Source organism: Rhinatrema bivittatum, chromosome 13 (assembly GCF_901001135.1).
Source record: "Rhinatrema bivittatum chromosome 13, aRhiBiv1.1, whole genome shotgun sequence".
Taxonomy (NCBI): Eukaryota; Metazoa; Chordata; class Amphibia; order Gymnophiona; family Rhinatrematidae; genus Rhinatrema; species Rhinatrema bivittatum.
The window spans coordinates 78,801,741-78,824,264 of NC_042627.1; the positions used below are offsets into that span (position 1 = coordinate 78,801,741).

At 48.7% G+C, this 22,524-nt stretch overlaps 1 protein-coding gene across 1 annotated transcript in view; it reads right to left on the minus strand.

The window, feature by feature from the left end:
* Positions 1–22,524, minus strand: part of IGDCC3 (immunoglobulin superfamily DCC subclass member 3) — a 150,649-nt gene that overhangs the window by 120,876 nt on the left and 7,249 nt on the right. The window contains exon 2 of the mRNA XM_029575226.1: positions 18,768–19,073. Coding sequence (XP_029431086.1) covers positions 18,768–19,073 — 306 coding nt within the window. The remainder of the gene's footprint in view (positions 1–18,767; positions 19,074–22,524) is intronic.

Consider the following 22,524-nt stretch of genomic DNA (forward strand, 5'->3'; position numbering starts at 1 on the left):
TCACAACAGAATATTCCCTAGAGCAGAGGTCACTATAAAAGGACAAAAAGTTCACAGTAACAGGGTAGTCACTTGAATAGAGGTCACTATAATAACAGCGTTCCCCGTAACCAGATAATCACTAGAGCAGAGTTTACTATAAAGGGCAGAGTTTACTGTAACAGGGCAGTCACTAGAGCAGAGGGCACTACAATAGGACAGAGTTCACTGTAACAGGGCAGTCACTAGAGCAGAGGGCATTACAATAGGACAGAGTTCACTGTAACAGGGCAATCACTAGAGCAGAGGGCACTACAATAGGACAGAGTTCACTATAACAGGGCAGTCACTAGAGCAGAGGGCATTACAATAGGACAGAGTTCACTATAACAGGGCAGTCACTAGAGCAGAGGGCATTACAATAGGACAGAGTTCACTGTAACAGGGCAGTCACTAGAGCAGAGGGCATTACCATAGGACAGAGTTCACTGTAACAGGGCAGTCACTAGAGCAGAGGGCACTACAATAGGACAGAGTTCACTGTAACAGGGCAGTCACTAGAGCAGAGGGCATTACCATAGGATAGAGTTCACTGTAACAGGGCAGTCACTAGAGCAGGGGGCACTACAATAGGACAGAGTTCACTATAACAGGGCAGTCACTAGAGCAGAGGGCATTACAATAGGACAGAGTTCACTGTAACAGGGCAGTCACTAGAGCAGAGGGCATTACAATAGGACAGAGTTCACTGTCACTAGAGCAGGGGGCACTACAATAGGACAGAGTTCACTGTAACAGGGCAGTCACTAGAGCAGAGGGCATTACAATAGGACAGAGTTCACTGTAACAGGGCAGTCACTAGAGCAGAGGGCATTACAATAGGACAGAGTTCACTGTAACAGGGCAGTCACTAGAGCAGAGGGCACTACAATAGGACAGAGTTCACTGTAACAGGGCAGTCACTAGAGCAGAGGGCATTACAATAGGACAGAGTTCACTGTAACAGGGCAGTCACTAGAGCAGAGGGCACTACAATAGGACAGAGTTCACTGTAACAGGGCAGTCACTAGAGCAGAGGGCACTACAATAGGACAGAGTTCACTGTAACAGGGCAGTCACTAGAGCAGAGGGCACTACAATAGGACAGAGTTCACTGTAACAGGGCAGTCACTAGAGCAGAGGGCACTACCATAGGACAGAGTTCACTGTAACAGGGCAGTCACTAGAGCAGAGGGCATTACCATAGGACAGAGTTCACTGTAACAGGGCAGTCACTAGAGCAGAGGGCATTACCATAGGACAGAGTTCACTGTAACAGGTCAGTCACTAGAGCAGAGGTCATTACAATAGGACAGAGTTCACTGTAACAGGGCAGTCACTAGAGCAGAGGGCATTACAATAGGACAGAGTTCACTGTAACAGGGCAGTCACTAGAGCAGAGGGCATTACAATAGGACAGAGTTCACTGTAACAGGGCAGTCACTAGAGCAGAGGTCATTACAATAGGACAGAGTTCACTGTAACAGGGCAGTCACTAGAGCAGAGGGCATTACAATAGGACAGAGTTCACTGTAACAGGGCAGTCACTAGAGCAGAGGGCATTACAATAGGACAGAGTTCACTGTAACAGGGCAGTCACTAGAGCAGAGGGCATTACAATAGGACAAAGTTCACTGTAACAGGGCAGTCACTAGAGCAGAGGTCACTACAATAGGACAGAGTTCACTGTAACATTGCAGTCACTAGAGCAGAGGGCACTACAATAGGACAGAGTTCACTGTAACAGGGCAGTCACTAGAGCAGAGGGCATTACAATAGGACAGAGTTCACTGTAACAGGGCAGTCACTAGAGCAGAGGGCACTACAATAGGACAGAGTTCACTGTAACAGGGCAGTCACTAGAGCAGAGGTCATTACAATAGGACAGAGTTCACTGTAACAGGGCAGTCACTAGAGCAGAGGGCATTACAATAGGACAGAGTTCACTGTAACAGGGCAGTCACTAGAGCAGAGGGCATTACCATAGGACAGAGTTCACTGTAACAGGTCAGTCACTAGAGCAGAGGGCATTACAATAGGACAGAGTTCACTGTAACAGGGCAGTCACTAGAGCAGAGGGCATTACAATAGGACAGAGTTCACTGTAACATTGCAGTCACTAGAGCAGAGGGCACTACAATAGGACAGAGTTCACTGTAACAGGGCAGTCACTATAAGACGTCCCTCAGAGTTGCAGAGATACAAGACATTGCCTGAACCAAACAGCTTCTCTGCCTGGAAGTTTACCTGAACCTGCATTTCAAACTAACTTCCTAAAAGGTCAATACAGTAAAGTGCGGCCGCGGTTACCCCGCTCCTAACCTGCTTTCTACTCACTTTCCGGCCACGTTAGCCCTTCCTGCGATACACAATCCCCTTTAACCGATTCTTACCGCCTCTTTAAATCACCGGGTAACCCCTTCCGCCCGCGGCATGTATATTACATGTAAATTACATGTATATTACATGTAAACGATCAAATTAGCTATTCCCTCCCATACAGTAACGCGCGCCCCGACTATCGCTTTTTTTCCCTGCCGTTTTGCCACGCGTTTAACCTGCTAAATTACAGCCTACCCTTACCCCTGCGTTAGAGGCAGGGGTAAGGGTAGGCGGCAAACTTTTCCCCAGCCCCCGCTCACCTGCCCTGGCCGCGTCCATGGGTGCTGGTCTCCGGGGCAGCCCCAGTCCTCTCCCCCCTCCTCCCAAAGCAACAAAAGCGGAAAAAATCGAAAAAGCCAAAAAAAAAAATAAGTAGCAACGAAGTGGACTGTTCTCCTACGCTCGGGATTGCCAGTCCTCTCTCCCCTCCTCCCGAAGCAAGGCGCGTAAAGCAGCCGTGCTTCCGGGAGGAGGGGAGACAGGACTGGCAGTGTAAAGCAACGACTTACTTTTTTCGCAGCCCTCCTCCGGAGACGGACATCGGCAGAGATGGATCGCAGCTCCCCTGCCTCCCGGAGGGGAAGATGGATGCCTGCACGGGCGAAAGCGACCCCTGTGCGTGCAATTGGGCCGCTCAAGGCGTGACTTCACGACGTTTGGCGTCACGACATGTGACGCCAAACGTCACACGTCGTGACGTTTATTGTCACATCCCCTGTTTATTGTAATTCCAACTAAAGTTATATGTAAACCAACGCGATATGATTTTTCATGAGCATCGGTATATAAAAACTCTTAAATAAATTCATACATACATACATACATACTCCTATTCTGTGGGCTCAGTTGCCTCATGGCTACGAGGGGCAGCAGGTTAAGCCCCATCCCAGCGGCCCTCTGCAGATGACTGGCAAGCAGAGGAGCAGGAAGGTGGGCAATCTATTATGTCCAATAACTTGCCCAGTGACCACTGGATTCGCTTTCTCGCACAGTCACTAGAAATCTCTCCCTGCCCCTTTTCTGGCGGGGGGAGGTCCCCAGACATCTGTTTAGTGCAAGGGAAGACCACTTTCCAGTCTCCATAGCAGGGGAGGGGCTAGTTCAGCAAGGACAGCACTTGCCCCCTGCTCAGAAGATCTTGTGAGCTTTCGATCTGCTTCCTGGGCTCCCCGGTTGGAGAATGGAGCTCCTTGCCACCATCTTAGCTTAGCTCCCTTTTCCATTCGTCTTACCGTGTTTTTGTAAACCCATTAGGAGAAGGATTTTTTTTCCATCCTTCCTGCCTCTGGTTTTAGTTTCCCCTTCGTTGAAGAGATTCAGTGGTTTTTCCTGGCCCTGGGACTCTCCCGCCTAGGATGGTTACCTACTCTCATCCATTCCTGGGAAAAGAACGGTGGCGCCAGCCAGGTGAATCCAGATCAAGAGGGGTAAGAAGGTGCCAGCCGAGCACGCAATCCAGGGAAGAGGAGAATTCTGAGCTATGAACACGAGGAGTTTACCTCGAAACTGGGAACCTGCCCTATCCGTTATCTATTGGGAGGAAGCTTAACCTCGTCGACGACCGGACTGGAGAAAAAACCAAGAGAATAACTGCTTCAACCTCTCAGATTCAATTTACAGGAAGTATAAAAGGTAATACATTTACCGAAAAATTAAGTGTAAATACCAAGAGCTATCAGGAATCTTTTCATCAATTTCCATCATTGACCAGTAAAGATTGAGTTGGAAACCATTAACTGCTTCCAGAGCGATCATCACTGCATTGTCCAATTATGAGATTATTGTTGCTGTATACAAAGGGAGACAACAACGCTCTCCCCTCGCCATCAGATTGCGCCAACGCCAGGAGAGAACTTTAATGATTTGGCGTTGTGGTCCCCGGGATTCTGGCATCGGTCCATATCATCCCTGGTCAGATGAGGTTTCTGGCCTGCTGGCAGGATAGCACAGATTCTGCTGCTCTGGCTGCTGCCGCTCCTCTTGCCGACATGATGACACACAAGCTTTCCTGCTCTGTCTTTTCTAGGACATCTTTGAGTTTTCTCTATCAACTTTAGGAAATGAGTATCTCAGATGATATTTTTGTACTTTGCATGGTACATAAGGAAATGCACGAGATACACCAGCTTGTTCTGTTTCCCAATAGGGGTGCATAGCGAACACTAAATTTGGATTTTTATCCTACTTTCCAACTAACACTGAAGGCAGCTTAAAGCATTTTTAGAATTCAGGTACTTTGTTCCTGCCCTTATGAGCTTACAATCTAAGTGGGTAGCTGAGGCACCAGGCGTGCCTGTCGGAGAAGAGGTTTCCTGGTTCTCAGCCCATTGCTCTGATGACTAAGGCCACTCATGTTCCCTGTTCTAGGGCTCATTGCTACCTTTTCATAGGTGCGGCTGTTGCTGTTTGAGTTCTGAGAGTTAGTGCTGTTTTGGTACGGGAGGTTTGCAATATAGGTTCTGAGAGATGTTTTTGGTGTTAACGTACCTGGTAATGGAGGGAGTCTGCGTCACTGTTACTGAGATGACAAGAGGATTTGAAAAGATTTTGTAATGGGAAGCATCCTAGTTTAACCCAGCCAGGTCAGCCAATCACTTCAGAGACTGCCTTCAGCCAATGTGGCATGAATTTAGAAATTGTACGTGTTTCTTGATTTGTTTGCCCCAAAACTCACAGATGCCATGTTCAAACACTGCTACATGGTTTCTGAAACAGATCTGTATTATGCGTGTGCATGTAGATACGAAACAAAGTTTAATATACTTAAACAACGGAGACAAACCAATATAATATCATCTAATAAAAATCAAATGTCAAAAGCTTTCGCAAACAGCCTAGCTTTCCAGCGTTTGTGAAAAGCAGAGCCTGTGAGCCCTTTCACCTGCCGGCTCTGCACCAGTTCTCAGGCGCAAAGCGCGAGGAGACCTCCCCCTAGGGCTGTGCCTAATTTTCCAGGACCCCTTTCCCCCCTGGGGAACTCTGTATTCCCCTGCACAAATGGCCTCTGACAATTCTCCTCCCTGGTCCAGCTTTCACAGGTTTGTTAAGGGAGGGGTGGTGGGGGCATCACGACTGGGGAGTTTAAGTGTCAAAACCTCGGGGGAGAGGGCCGGCCTCTGGGCCTGAAAGTTAATTGAGGTCTAGGGGTGCGTGGGAGGGGCTCGCTTGCCCAGGGAATCTAATACCCTTGCACCGGCCCTGGGTAATCCAGCATTTGTCTTGGCTCACCCTATCTGCTCAGTTACACTCTTGTCTATTGTGTCAGCAGGGACCCTACTCATCCTTACCACCACCATCGAGTCTGTCCCAAGCTCCTCAGCACCTAGCCCCCTTCTCATTTTGTGTGGCTACTCCGAGTTCCTTTGCTCGTAAACTGGAGATCCACAGAGAACACGGGATACTGTGCTATCCTGATTTAAAGAAACTCTCTAGAATAATGAATGAACATGACACCATTAGGAAGTCCTATCTGAATAATTCACCGCTCCTCAGGAATATTTAATGAGGCCCAATAACGCGGTGTCTGTGTCTCGGCAGATGACAGTGCGACACCGGCCCGTTTCTGTCAGGTGAGACGATGGTAACCTCTGCTCTATTTCCGTGCCCCGATCAGCATCTGCAACATTTAGAACATCAAACTTTGGAAATCTCTGGCCCTGGTACGGATTTGGAAGGTTTGGCCCAACATCCGCCTCCCACTCGCTCGCTCACGTCAGGATTTAATGGAGGAGACCGCACAAGCTGGAGCAGGGCAAGAGGTGGCGGGAGAGCTGGAAGGGGCACCACAGGATGAGCAAGGGGTAGCCAGTCAGTCAGTCACTTTCTTTGCAACTAATTTACAAAGCGTCGTAGATATGCAACATCCCTAACGAGAGAGAACTAACGAGAAAAAAAAATGGGTTTCTAAGCAGTGGGAAGGCTTCTGATGTCGCTGCACGATGCAGGTTCTACGCAGCGAGACCCTACCTCGAGGCTGGGGGCTGCAGGAAAAGGGCGGGAACCCAAAGCCAGGCCTGAGACCCCCCAAATGTGCTTGCTGGAGGACAGGAGAGAGACATCCAATTATGCGACAGGCTTCAGTAAATCACATGAAGGTGACAGTTTCCATAAAGAGGGGCCTTCAGGAACAAGAATCATGAGGTGAGGTTGAGTGAGGAAGGGTCACAGCTCAGATGAGAAAATCCTTCTTTACTGAGAGGGTGGCAGGGGTCTGGAATAGCCAGCGGCAGAGGTGGCGGCCACCAGTAGAGACCGAGAGCTGAAGCACACTTAGGACAGACATAAAGGACAGGACTAGGCGCATGCCCTACTGCAAAACGATTCTCCTGAGAGACATCAGAGGCAAGGGAAACGCAAGATTAAAAAAAAGATAGAGCAAGCGCAACTTAGCAATACAGCAGGGAGGGATCAGCAGGCTACAACTCCCCAGGTATCAAAGTCAGTCAGCCCTGGCAGGGTGCTCTCCGGCAAGAGCACGAGGATCGGACGGACAGAAAGACAACCTAAGTGGCACAAAAGGCCACTGGGAAGCTGGGCTGCTACTTGTAGGCCACAACCGCAGGCTGATGGTGGCCGAACCCCAGGGGGACCCCAGGATGTTTGGGCAACGGCCTCACCGATTTGGAAGCGGCTTAGATTATTGCAAGTCTTGGTGGCAAAGTCATGGGGGCGTGCGGCTGATTAGAAACGGGTAGTGCTCATTTAAGCAGGAAGGGGCAGAAACAAGAGAAAGTGGCTTGCACTAGCAGCACTATCCTTCCATGGCCGGCAGCTGGGAGAACAGCAGCAGCCACCACCGAGCAGAACGGATGGCCAATTAGTCTTTATCTGCCAACATTTACGATGTTACCACAGTATCCCTTGAGTATTTAGGGGTCGTACAATAACTAAACAACCTACCTAAGGAATTCCAATCTAAGCATCGGCCACTGAGCAGCCAGGATCCGCCTTCCCTACAGGAAATCCCCTCGCCTGCTTACGCCTCGGTCTTTATTTAGAAGACCAGGGCAGTTACTTATATAAAATTTGGATCTGTCAGTCCCTACCTGCCTACCATGATGCCAGCTCCGAAGTTATTCAGCACAGCACACGGTGCTAGGCATTTCAGGCACTTCTAACGTTTGTAAGTGCAGCACATGCTCAAAATCTGTTTTAAAAACTCTCCAAAGCACTGTATAAAATCCTAGAAAGCAGCAGCCAATGATCTAAGCCAGCGCCCGAAAAATAAATCACTGGTTATTACCGTGCAAGAGCCCTGACATCCAGAGCCCCAGGCAATTACTGGCACACCGAAACAAATAAATACACGGGAAGGCCTGACACTTCGCAGGATTTCAAAATCCTGCTCTATTATCAGAAGGGTGCTAAAGCAGGGGATTTTTCAAAAGCTCACTTTTATTTCATGCAGCTAAATTATGGTTGGAAACATAAAATTCCTATTAAAGAAGCCTGCCTGCTGCATGAAATATTTATTGGCCCGCGGCCCAGCTAATCTTGGTTATTGACAGTCTCCAGTCCCAAAGGTGCCTCAGCCCAGGAGCTTTAAAGCCACGTTCAGGAGCGAGGAAGCTTGCAGTTCACTCCCTCCTCGGGCCACATTCAGGGTCTGGTGCGGGAAAAGGCTCGTCGCTGTTCAGAAGAACGGGCAGAGAAGCTGGGAACGAGAAGGCTTGCAAGTTCTGGGGACGGCTAGGGCTCTTCCTCAGGCCAGACCACGTGCCCTCATGACCTTGGCCGAAGATGGCGTTTTTCTGCTCGTTTCCGGCAGGTAGAAGGCTGATCTGATCGTTGTCCAGCCTGTGCATGTGTGTAACAGCCCCACTGGGGGTCAATGGAGCATTCCCGAGAGCCGGGGGAGAGCAGAGCAGTGAGTGCACTCGTGCACTTGTCTTCCCCCCCCCCCCCCCCCCGAGGTCCTTACATCAGTGGAAAACAGAAATACAGGCAAGGATCATAAGGTCCATTCCCGATACAAATCCTCAGCTGATCTCAGGCTTTCCTTCACAGCTAAGGCTCTTTAAACGTCCGCCCGTCCGTTATAAGAATAAAGCATCATCTTTGCTCAGCCTTGCTGGTTGGTTTCCTCATTTGATTCCGGTAGCTGGAGAGCGGCTTCCTCAGCACGTGAAAGGGTGATGCATGCCTGCTCCCGCAGCATTGCCCGGCAGGAACCCTGGGCAAGAACTCTGCTCCCCGGGCCAGCTGGGGCTGGGAGGCTGCGGAGGCCACCCGCGGCCTCCAGGTCAAGCACGTCACAGTGACATTTAGAATAGGTGGGGGAAGAGGGAGCCTTGCAGCGTCAAGAATGAAGGCTTAGGATGCCAAAAGGTTTGTACAGGCTGCTTCCAACTGCGCTAGAAAGCCACAGGAACAGGGGGGGAAAAAAGGTCCTTTACAGCTAGATCACAGGCCTGGAGGGCTCCAGTGTCCATCCGAGCAAGATAAAGCGACATTGGGTTCGGCCGACAGCTCACAGGAAGACGCAACGCTGTTTACAAAGCCACCACAGTAGCCCAATCGTCAGCACCTGCTCCTCTTCCCACTGCCCCAGGCGGGTCAGAGTTAGGGCAGGTTTGGTTGCTCCCACCTCTGTGGGTCAGCAGTCCCAGGCACTTCCTCGTGCTCTCATGACCCCTTGTCAACTTTCTTTTTCTGTGGTCAGCGCTTACCCCCTCAGGCCTCACGTGGAACTCTGCCAAATATTTGACTGTTTCCATTACACCCTCTCGTCCCTTCTGTACGCTACCACTTAACCTTCCCACAGAGGCCTGACTATCGTGCAGCAGATACGGCGATGCATGGCCCCCCCCCCTGCAAACTCTAACAAGCAGTTCAGTGCGCGACTGCGCTGCAACAAATCTCGGAGAAAGCTCACTTTGCACACCATCTGCCACCACCTGTGTTAAATCTGCAATTTCCTTGGCACTCATCTCACCTCACAAAAAGCTCTGAGCGTTGCCGAACCATTCAGCACCCCTTTATCCTGTCTGCATTCAGCCTCAAATCGCGTTGTAGGAACTGGACCCTTGGGCTCCATGTTTGACTCCCGACAGGGAGCGAACGAAGACGAGGATGCAATACCGCGCCATTCACACAGGAGGGTAAGAGGAAGTGATGCACCAACGGCACAGGAAGTTCTGAGATGATGGGGCCCATTAACTGATTATTGGAATCAGTGCTCAGGTTAGCTTACTTCTAGGCAGCGAGGGAAAGAAGCAATTACACCCGAAGCTGCCTTGAGCTCAGAAACTTTAGAGAGGGCCTCCGGGGTAATTAGGGTACTGGTTTGCTTAGATATGTCCCCCTACCATACTGCAGGGGCCTGATTACTGCTGGGCTCTGGCTGTCTAAAGGGGAGATTAATGGGTGGCCAGGGCAGTAATGAAAGGTACATCCTGGGTCCAGGAAGGAAAGACACAGCCTCAAGATGCTTATTAACTTCATGCACTTACCCACCAAATCAATAGCTGTGGGTCGGGGGAGGCGGCTCCATTTGTTTGATTTATCAGGTCCTTCGCTTACTTTTCATATAAGAGACAAGAGCTCAATTATCGTGTTACTGAGATATGTTATATATGTACTGTTGGGAGAAAGGGAAAAATGTGCATCCAGGCAATACCAAAAGGGCAAAGGTTAAATCAATATTTCTACCACACCTGCTCATGCATTGGATGAAGCAGACTTCAGGATAGGGCGAGCCTACGGAGAAAAGAGGCTCAGCTAGTCCTGGTTTTCTTCCCACTGAAGAAAGAGGAACTGCAAGCAATGGATGGGAAACCAGGAATGACCCAGACAAGGAGCAGTATGGTAACCCTCCTTCATGATCACAGGCTGATACCGGCTACATCCTTCTGACTGACAGCCAGTACGGACCAATCTCCGTGCCACCCATTTCCGAGGATTTACTCGCGAGAAACAATTTTAGTGCAAAATGAAGATTTCTGCAACATAGAAAATGATGAGATGCACATTCAGAGATCCCCTGTGTCTATCCCAGGCTTTCTGGAATTCAGATTCTGTTTTTGTCTCCACCACCTCCACTGGGAGGCTGTTCCATGCATCCACCTCCCTCTGCGTAAGGAAAGATTTCCTAAGATCTCATGACTCCTCATTCTAGAGCCTCCTTTCCATTGAAAAAGGCTCACTCCCGTGCATGGAAACCTTTGAGATACTTTAATGCCTCTATCATATCTCCCCTATCTCGCCTTTTCTCTCATGCAGGCACCCGTATCATGACCGAGATCTCGTGCAGGCACCCGTATCATGACCGAGATCTCATGCAGGCACCGGTATCATGACCGAGATCTCGTGCAGGCACCCGTATCATGACCGAGATCTCGTGCAGGCACCGGTATCATGACCGAGATCTCATGCAGGCACCCGTATCATGACTGAGCTCGCAGGCATTTCATGGCATCTGGCTAGCACTGTGCTACTATTCAGAATTCATGTTTTCCTTTGCTTTTATTCATTTCTTTCACACTTGTTTGTGTTCAGATTTAACAGTGGGAGTGGATGGGCATGTTGGACCAGCCTGAGTCAGCACACACAGGCAGGAGGTTCTCCACCTCTCTCAGTGGCTGCTTCTCAGACTCCCAGGCCGCTCGGCAGTGAAGGCGACACCTTCAAAGTCAGGTTTCCCCAAATCTAACACAAAAGACCCCAAGGTTCACAAACAGGGGCTGAGAGAACAGTTTCTGGAAATAAAGCTGCAAACGTTCCCTTCCTTCCATCTGTGCACTCTCTCATGGAGAGAAAGAGCCTGATTTTAAAAAGCATTTACGTGCTTAAAATTGGGTTGTTACACACGTAAGTGCACTTTACATGCTATGATAGCATGTTACATTTACGTGCATTAACTCCTTTGAAAAATGATCTCCCCATGAATACAGAAGGGAAGAAAGGCCTCAGGCTTGCCAACTCACTTGGATGCATAACTTTAATCTAAAAATGTGCCCACATTTAGACCTGCAATTGCCTACTGCTGAAAATCGGGGATAAGCTCCTAACTATTTTCCCCACTCTACACCTACCCTGAAGCACCCAGTGAAAATTAGTGTCTATCTGTAAGCTCCGCTGAGCATGGACTGGCTCTTATGTGGTTTTGTACAGTGCTGTGTATGTCAAGTAGCACTACAGACATGATACTTCATGAGAAAGTCTGATACTTCACTTTCAATGCATATCCAGCATAACTCTCTGCTTCAATGGCAGGGGGGAATGAAGAAAAGTGAATCTATATACAGACAACAACCAACAAGGACTGAATTACATAGTCGGGGTAAACAAGCATGGGTGTAGCTTGCTTATTGCGGCGGTTACTATCCTTAACTAATTAAGCTAGATATTTCACTTAGATGCAGTTCCAACACTGCTCTCTACATTAATGGATGGGGGAAGGGAAACAGAACCAAAAGGTTACTAAGGGCCAAGAGTAACCGGCGCCGAGACCCACCGGGGTAAGGCCCTTAAACTCACCCTCACCCCGGCAGACCTCCGTGCCGACCACGAGGCACCGATCGCAGCCCACCGGCTCCTCCCTCAGCCCTCCTCCGGGCCGACAGCCAACCAGACGCACCGCAGCGCCGCCAATCACGGCAGGGCCACGACCCCTTTAAATCCTCCACAGCGAACAGGCGTCGCACGCCGTGCGTCGCACAACGAAGGAGCACGACAAAGGGGCTGGCCCCTTTGTCTCGCCCCTTCGTTGCAGCCCCGAGGAGCCCCGATCACCACCTGGGGATTTCCGCCGTGGTCCTGCGGCCTACAATTAAACACAGGCCCCTTGCAGACGACTCCACCCACCTGGGGATAACGAAAGCTACCTGAAGCTCTTCTGACCTACCACCACATCTCCGAAGCCCAGGCACAAGAAGGACTCTTACAGACTGTTCAAATAGCACCCAGACCAACGGTGAGTCAGCAGTTTTCATCCACATCTCTCGATAGGCTCCCCAGAAACACTTGTCTCATGTTACCTTTGCCCCACTAATGCTAATGTCACCTGCTGATGTCTCATTTGTAAAAGTAAATTGTGTATGTTAATGTGTTCCTTTACAATCCCTGCAGTAAACAACCTATACTACCCACACCTATCAACCACCTACCATTCTGCCACCCACCCATCAATCAGCAATATGGGTTATCAACACATCCAACACATTCCCACCATTACACACTTCTACACTCCATATAAAGTGATCCGAGACACATACCAAACCATACAACACCGATCACTTATACCCATAATGGCTTCTCCCCTTTCACAACTGATAGGTTTAATGACCTTCTCTATTCTACTCCTAAATGCACAATCTATTGTAAAGAAAACCACCATACTATATGACATACTTACTGACGAATCTCCTGATATATGTGCCATCACAGAATCCTGGTTAAAGGATACTGACACTGCACTAACCAACCAACTCCCCACAGACCTTTATAACATATTCTCCATTCCTAGACCCAAAAAGAAAGGGGGTGGACTACTCCTTGCAGCCAAAAAGAGATTCAACTTCTCTCTCCAATCTGCTCCCCCCCCACCCAAATTAGAGATCAGCATCTTTAGGTCCAACTCTCTCCAACTCTGCTTAATGTACGCCCCTCCCGGCATCCTAGAAAAGAACCCCTCCCCCCTCATAGAATACATTGCCAAACATATAAACATTGCCAACCCAGTCATCATTCTCGGAGACTTCAATCTCCATGTTGATTGTGATCCCCTCTCCCCATCATGCGAAACCTTTTTGACAGCCATGAATGCCCTTGGACTCAAACAGATTGTGACTAACCCCACACACAAAGCGGGTCATACCCTTGACCTTATTTTTACTAATACCCTAATTCAAGCTGACCACCCCATCTGTACGCCTATTCCCTGGTCAGATCACTACCGTATTGATACATGGTGCACTATACAGGATTCCCCAAATCCCCACTACCTTCAAAAACAATCAGTTTCCGTAAACAAGCTAAAACCGAAGATATAATAGAGGCCCTAACAGAAGAGCTACCTAACATAGACCTTACAGATGCTAACTCCGCCACCTCCTCATGGTTTCAAATCACCACCAACATAGCAGATAGACTCTGCCCCTCTCAAACCAAAAAATCAACTTAGAAAAGAATAACAAAAAACCATGGTATGTAAACGAACTTAAAACCATGAAACTAAAGCTCCGTAAGTTAGAAAAAACCTGGCGAAGGAACCGCCTTCCCACCGCACTACTACAGTTTCGCACACAATTACACGCCTACCGAAAAGCCACAGAAAAAGCAAAGAAAGATTTCTACGCCACAAAAATCCACCAATTCCAGTTCAACCCACAAGCTCTCTTCCAATATGTAAACAGCCTCATCATTTCTCAAGACAGATGCAATCCCGGCAATGAGAATGAAACAAAATGTGAGAATCTAGCATCTTATTTCCTTTCCAAAGTGGAAACCATTATGGCACGCTTCACAGCTCATCCTGGTCCCTCAAACTCACCTACACCTAAAATCACCTCTATAAACGGCATCATCCAAACCACACACTCACTCCCACACACAAAAAACCCTAATTCCTTCCTATGGAACTTCGAAAACACATCTGCACTAGAAATTGAAACTACACTCAAAAGAATCAAACCTGCCTATCACCCCTCAGACAACCTACCCACCAAAATACTACTCACAAGCCCTTCTACTACAGCCAAACACATCGCAAACATACTGAACAAATCCATCACCCTAGGCCAAGTCCCAAAGCAACTCAAGCATGCCATTATCAAACCCACCCTCAAAAAACCTAATTTGGATCCCAATGAACTAGCCAACTATCGCCCAGTATCAAACCTCCCATTCCTCTCCAAAATACTGGAAAAGATTATCAACAAACAACTCACAGAATACATTGATGAACACAACATACTCTCCACATCCCAATATGGTTTTCGCAAACACCATAGTACGGAAACTCTTCTCATCACCCTCTCAGAATCCATACTTAAAGCCATGGACAACGGACAATCACACATACTCGCACTATTAGATATCTCTGCGGCGTTTGACACTGTCAACCACCTCACACTAATCAAACGCCTCATGGAAATTGGCATTGCTGGCTCAGCCCTACTATGGTTCCAATCATACCTTAGTGACAGAAGCTACAGTGTAAAAATTGGTTGTAACAAGTCCAACCCCGTAAAACTATCTCAAGGAGTACCACAGGGTTCATCCCTCTCTTCTACTCTCTTTAATATATACCTCATCCCCCTCTGCCATCTCCTCTCTAAACTGGGTATCCAGCACTTTATATATGCGGACGACGTGCAGATACTCATCCCTATTAAGGATTCCATTACAAACGCAATGAAGATCTGGAACTCTGTGCTATCTGAGATAAATAAATTGCTCTCCGATAACTTCCTAGCACTCAATACTAACAAAACAGAGCTACTCCTTCTCTCCCCTCCTAACAACCCCTCACGCTATCTCTCCCCCACATCCCAACTACCTGATCGCCCTCCTACACTACAAGTCCGCAACCTTGGCATTATAATAGATGACCAATTTAACCTTAAAAAATTCATTTCAGCCACTATAAAAAGCGGATTCTTCAAACTCCACACACTGAAGAGAATCAAACCTCTTCTTCATACCTCCGACTTCCGCACAGTTCTGCAAGCTATGATCCTGTCCAAACTTGATTATTGTAACGCTATCCTCCTTGGCTTACCAAAAAGTACCCTACAACCTCTACAGTTATTACAAAATGCTGCGGCACGCATCCTTACCAACACACACCGTCATGACCACATCACACCAGTCCTTCAATCTTTACATTGGCTCCCTGTAACCTCCAGGATAATATATAAAGTACTCACGCTAATACACAAAGCAATTCATAATCAGGACATGCAATGGTTCCCAGAACATCTCCTGCTTCACACTCCGACAAGACCCACAAGAACACATCACCTAGCCAAACTCCAAATACCCTCTCCTAAGTGCTTGAAACATATCACCTTTAGAGAGCGATCCTTTATCATATCAGGAACCTCCCACTGGAATAAAATGCCTTCCCAACTACGCCAGGAACCTTGCCACAAAACATTTAAGCACAATCTTAAAACATGGCTGTTCAAACTAGCGTATCCTGACTAATAAACTGACTCCCCACATAGATTCGACACGACCGTCCATTTGACCACCAACCGACCGCTCATTTGACCCTCTCACCTTCTTTTTTCTCTCCCTACCCCATCTGACCCTCTCCCCACCCTTCTGACCCTCGCCCATTCTACACCCCCCACCCTCTCCTTCCCCCCCTTCTTTACCCTAGGTTCCCTCCTCTTCTTCCCCCCCAATCATCCTTATTGCTTATTTAACCTACTTGTTAATATCAACTTGTACATTTGTATATATTTCTCGTATTATTCTCCTCTGCCCTTGTTAATTCCTACCTGTTAATGTTATTATTGTAAAGCCTGTTGCTAATTTATGTTACATTGTGAACCGAGGTGATGTTTTGCAAACGTGCCTCGGTATATAAGAAACCTCTAAATAAAATAAATAAATAAAATAAGTATGAGAAAAAAAAAAAAAAAAAAGAGTGTGAAAGCTTGCTGGGCAGACAGGATGGGCCGTTGGTCTTCTTCTGCCATCATTTCTATGTTTCTATGTATAAGAAGCAGTGATCAATTTCCAAAGATGCTCATTTATGCACCTAACTCCCTAAGGGGCTCTCAAATTCTGAGTTTACGGGAAACATGATCAGTACGCAGGGACCCTAAGTTAGGCTCTCAAGGCCCAAAGTGAATCCGGGCCGGGAGATTCTCTGTAGCTAATACCTGGGGCAAAGTGTCTCTACACGTTAGAGGCTGAGAGCGCGTCTCGAAACAACAGCATCTTCAGTACCAGCACAGGTCTGCCAACCTCGGAGGCAGGGAGCTTCTCCGTCCCGCATCCAGCCGGCAAGATGGAGATGGCACACACTGGTTTAAAGGAAGCTAAAATCTGACAAGCTACAGGGGACTTCAGAAAAACGAGATTGGAGAACAGTGCAGCAAGGGTAACAAAGTTGGCCCCCAATGCTTAGACCTTGGCGTGTAAGCCCTGCACAAAGGGAATGCAAACCTGCATCCAGCGAAAGAGAAGCAGCCTCTCTCCCAGGAAGTCAATATGCAGGCAAAATTACAGCCTGCCTGCGCCAACCTGCGATTTCTGTAAATAGAGTCATTCAAGGAGAGACAAAGGGATGGCGCAGCAGATAAGACACCACTCGCCAAGGCTGATTGTATTAGCAGCCCGCTAGCAAATCATTACCCAGATAAAAAAAAGGAATTAGCATTACAAGTTAGCAGAGCTGCAGTGAAGAAAGGCTGTGCCAAAGAGCTGTTCTGTTTAACAATTTCAAGCTAAAAGCATAATAATTACGATCACGTGTGTTGTGATGGCTTGCAAACGCTAACAACGCTATTCAAACATTCCTCCCCCAAGCAGGCCATGGGCTCGCTCCTCCCGCTCATTGGAAAATATTTTCTGACTGACAAAACAGGCAATGGCTCGCCTGCTGTTACAGTGCCAGGAAAGACCAGGAATTGGCACCCTAAAGAGGAGAAGGACGGGGGCAGCGACCTTCAGGAGAAAGAGTTATTTCCTGTACCAAAAACTCCAGCAGACAAGGAGTCCAAAAATGCCAAAGACGCGGGGACACCCAATGAAGTTACTAAGTGACTACATCTAAAACTAATAAGAGAAAATATTTTTTTTGCGCTCAACGCATAATTAAACTCTGGAATCTGTTGCCAGAGGATGTGGTGAAAGCTGTGTGTGTAGCTGCGTTTAAAAAAAAAAAAAAAAAGGTTTGGACAAGTTTCTGGAGGAAAAGTTCATTAACAATTATTAAGCTGGAGTTGCAGAAATCCCCTGCTTATTCTTGGGATGAGCAGCTTGGAATCGATCTGCCCCTTGGGATCCTGCCAGGTACTTGTAGCCTGGATTGGTCACTGTTGGAAACAGGACACTGGGCTTGATGGACCCTTGCTCTGACCCAGTTTGACAGTTCTTAGGTTTCCTACGTTTTACGAGTCGCACAGCCCTCCATAAAGGCTGAGTGGGTGACCCTGTGTTTGTTTCTGAATCCCCAGCATGGAGCAGGTACAGCGCCTCAGTGAATCCTGCAATGGAGTATTCATCACTGCTACTCCGTGTATCCCTGGCATATTAATTATTACTCGCGTGTCCAAATTTCAGTCCTTACAGTTTGTTTCCAAGTGTCTGGGAGCCTTAAATCTTCGAGAGCTGCTGCTCCCTTACGTATCGTTACGTGCTTTACATGACTATCATCGGAGGAATCTCTAGCAGATGAATTACCGCACAAGCCTTGTTTAAGTTGGTATCACAGGCGAGCTGGCCAGAAGTCCAATACCTAGCTTACAGGAAGAGAAAGTTACGGCGCGGCCCCAGGTGCCGGTAACTCCGAGGCGCGAGGCGCAGGCCTCTGTACAGGGATACTGGGTTTAGCTGGGGGGAGAGGGGACCCGAGGGTTATGGTGTATTTTTTCCTGAATAGATTGATTAGGGTAGTTGTAAGCGATAAAGCAGGAGAGCAAACTTCAATAAATAAATAAGTAATACATAAACACTCAGTGCATCCCTGAGATGGACCCTTTCATTGCTCTGAAGACAGCCCCAGGCCGACTGGGTCACTGCTCCCCAGTGTAACCTCAGAAGGACGTGGGACCCTGAGATTAGAAGGTCCGCGGGATATTACTCAGGGTTATTCCTGGCTTTGGGGAATCTTTCAGTCGAATTAGCAGTCTCTACCACGGACAGAAAAGCTGACCTTTTCGTATTCAGTGTAACTCTGAAATGAAGCCACACTACTCAGACTCGGCCAGGAACGGAGCATTTGGCGCTGCTCACCATGGGATGGAATATCATTGTACCTCACTATAACCACAGGATAGATTAACTGCCTCTCCTCGTGCAGTTATTGTATTCATAGTCACTGGAGACCCCACCCTGGAGCACGCTTTACTCCTCATTACCACTATGGGGCGCTGCATCTCTTGCTGCTTGGTGTAGAGAGAAGCCATTCCTGCCCATTTGCTGTCTCTAGGGTATAAAAAGCCTCAGTGGTGAGATTCCCTGTGTTGCACAGCAGCATTGTTTCTGGCACTGTACAGCAGATGTGTGTGTGATTTTCACAATCCGTACAATACCACCTGGACGGCCACACACTGAAGGCACTTGTATGTTTCACCTTGCTGGAACCATCGGTCACATGAGTTGCTTATCTCTCGTAAAACTGAAGCTCTGCCCATCAATTTCTGTTACAAGATATAAATTTGGAAAAGCCAAGCATGGCTTCTACTTACTTGCAGCCTGGACTTTTGCCTTGCGGCTAACCAGTGACCCGAAACGGTTCTGGGCCATGCAGTCGTATTCGCCCTCATCCGAGGAGCCGTTGGCTCGAGCCGTCTGGAAGTGGGGGACGTGGAGTGACCCGTTGGCCAGCACGGAGACGTGCTGGCTGCCCGGGACCAGGAAGCCGTTCTTTCTCCAGGACACGGTGATGGGCGGCGTGCCTTCCAGGAGGCAGTGCAGCACCAGAGGCTGCGCCTGCACCGCCACGCCATCACTGGGCTCCACGGCGAACGCCAGCTCCCTGGAACGGCTGCCATCTGCAATGCAAGAACAGAAGGAGATGCATGGCTTTTGTACAAAAGCAAAACGCTCCTGCTCCCCACTGGACAGCAAGTTTCAGATCCAAGCAATTCTCCGGCTACCCAGACTGTGCTGCCAGCAGCTGCTCCAGTGAGGTCAGCTTGTCCCGCAAGGAAAGAGCCGACATCACCGACCACTGCACAGCCACAACATGACCGCCCCCAGCGGGAAAAAGAAACTCTTTTATGGCCCCTGTTACAGAACCGCAGACGCTACTTTCATTCACAACCACACGAAGATTTTCCGTGCCCCTCCCCCCCAACTCATCGCGGTGTCGCTCCTTAGCCAGGGGCCACCAATCTACGGCTCCCTCCAGAAGGCAGCCAATGTGGCCAGAAGGTAGCCAATGTGGCCACTGGGCATCAGCAGTGAGCCACGGCTAGGACTCCGTCTTATCAGGGACTGTGAATGTTGCCTCCCCAGCTGACCAGGGAAACAGAAGAACAAAGCTGGGAGCAGTGGTCATCGGGCCAGCCCAGCAGCATTATATGAAAAGCAGGATTGCCAGCAAGGTCCGCCTCATGAGGGCCCGGCTGAGGCCGTCCTGGTTTCTACTCCACTGCATCCATACACTTCATGAGGGGGTAAAAAGCCTGCCCCTTCCGCGGGGCCAGTGCTAGCCACAGGAGCCACAGGGTACAAACATTGCTTTAGTGACATAATTTGGTCTCTCCAAGGCTAGGATGGTGGAAGGGTCAGGGGCAATTACCCCGCTTGACCCCCTCTTCCGTCCTTCAGACACGCAACTCGATGGCAGCCCCCCCAGTCAGGCCTAAAACAGACTGTGCGGTTAGACTGGCTCCTTCCCAGGGCCAAGCCCACAGCAAGGCTCCCCCAGGTCACCAGAGGATGCCCTTCCCAGGACTCCTCGCCGTACAGAGGAACATTACAGCCGCAGACTCGCAGGAGAAAATTATCCTCCTCCAGAATGCAAATCATATTAGTTTTACCTAATTAAATTCAGCCAGAAAGGAATCGAGTGAGTAAAAACATGTTAAAAAAACCATGAAAGGCTGTGGTTAGGATTTTTTCTCCCCCTCAGGTGTTCAAGTTGGAGATTGTGTAATTAATCGAAAGAAAAAAAAAAATAATCCCGAAGTCAAAACAGCGGCAGGGAAGCCTCGCTGACGAGCAGCGCTTTAATGCGCTTCTCACACCTCGGCTACGTAGCAAAGGCTGGCAGCAGCGTATACAAAGCCCCGGGAAAAGCAAATTTATGGAAATGTATTCCTCGCGTCCTGCAAGCCTCACATTTCCTTCCTGACAATATGCAAAACATTTCTAAAAACTACTTTACTCATTAGGCAAATTAACTGAATGTTCGGCCAATTAGGCACATGCGCCTCTTGAGAGCAGCTGGCAAGGGCTGGTGCTCTGTAACAAGGGAGGGAGAGGCCCCACCCACTTCTTCTGATATCTCCCAGCTTCCAGCCACAGAAACCTGACCACCTGCACGATATCCTTACCTGTCTAACTCGGACTCTGATGCCGTGCAAGCTCCCAACCCAGCGCTGATCCATCTCTCACCCCCAAAAATCTGTAAATAATGTGAACAGCCGCCAAAACTAACCAGGCTATTGCACGAAAAAAAAAAAAAACTGACGCAGCTGCCCGTACACTCTGCTGCCTAGATGGCATGGCCTTGCTGGATGGGATCGGGACGTCACCCAACCTGCCTCCAAATTGGTTTCTGGGGAGCTGTAGCCTGCTAGAAGCTTCTGGAGGCTGGAGCTAAACTTTCCAGAACAGCAAAATCTCTCAGCCGTAATCAGCAGTGATTAGGAGAAAACATGCAGAACATTTTATCTGAGGCAAGGCAGTCTAAGAGGAGGGCCTTCCTCTGAGGAGATAAAGTAACTGGGCCAAGGATACAGAGAGAGCGTTCTTCCCTTCCAGATATACAAGGACCGAGCTGAGACCATCCCAGTTTGCTCTCACTGCATCTACAGATTTGTAATCCCAGGTTCTGTAAGAAGACAGCGCTCTGGGCTGGCCCAGTGCCAGGTCCTGGCTATACTCTCGGGATCGGCCAGGGATGGGGATGCTTTGGACCGCTGGTCCAGCCTCCCCTGAAGGCGTAGGGAGAGAGGGCCGCGGTCATCGTGCAATGGTAACATCTAGCAACTGGATTTGGGACTCATGATTGCTGGGTCCTAGAAGGAGGCCTGGCTGAGGACTGTCACCAGGTACCTGTGAAAGAAGGGTCATGGTGCCAGATCCCAGCCCTGGTTCTGACCAAAGAGGAGGAAAAGTGCCGGGTCAGGAAAAAGAAAACAACTTTATAAGGCAAGAGCCTTACAACATGGGGACCATTATGCACCCCCTGAAAGAACAGCCAAGGAGTGCCCACAGGGCAGCATCCCTAAAGTATGAATACAGCACGGACAGCTGAAGAGAGACCTTACTTAGGGGAGGAGAAAGAGCAGACAGACATCCAATGCACGAACACAGCACGAACGTGCACAGGAGGAGAAAGCAGTACCAGGCACCCACAGTATGGCACAGGCAGCTGAAGCGAGACCTCAGGAGAAGAGACAGCAACACCCTGAGATACCCACTGAATGAATACAACACGAACAACTGAACAGAGACCTCAAGGAAGGAGAAGGCAACTGTCTGAGACACCACTAGTATGACTACAGCACAGACAGCTGAAGAGGGACCTCAGGGGAGGAGACAACACCACTCAGAGACATCCAAAGGGGCCGATGCAGTAATCATGTGCTGAACAGTCAGTACCTGCTTTCTTAACAGGCGCCATGCAATATGTAAATTAGGGGGTCCTTGCTAACTAGAGCGTTGGCCGTCTGCCGGTGTTCCTAAACACCGCACAGCCAGGGGGTTCAGGACACAGAAGCTTCTCAATTGAGCGTCCGTTTCCTGCACCCGACTGCCGGCGCTATTTTTTTTTCCTTTAGTTTTTCCTCCTACTTAAATAGCTCAACCATATTAAGTAGGAGTTAGTACAGAAAAGCATTTTTTTCTGCTTTTCTGTACGAGTTTAAGGAGCGCTCAGCTATTAACTCCTGCTCCGGGCAGGCGTTAATTTCTGATCACTAAATGTGCGTCCTGGATGCACATTTTTTTGCATTGGGAGTGAATCGCTAATAGCCTCATTTATATGCATTTGCACGTGATGAGCGCTATTAGTTTCACTCCGCGTTGGACGTGCGTTGTAGAGGCGCTAATCCCCTTATTGCATACCTGATACATATTTATTGGGGATATCCTGAAAAGCAGAATTACCTACCCCTGCCTTAGGTACATAAATTGAACAGAAGATTAAAAAAAAAAACAAAAACCCTGGTAACCAAAGGGCTGCGGTGCGAGAATAGAGAAGAGTTGAAGTTACTACACGCGTAACAACACATTAAGCGGGCACCAACCAGAGGGCTGCGGTGCGAGAAT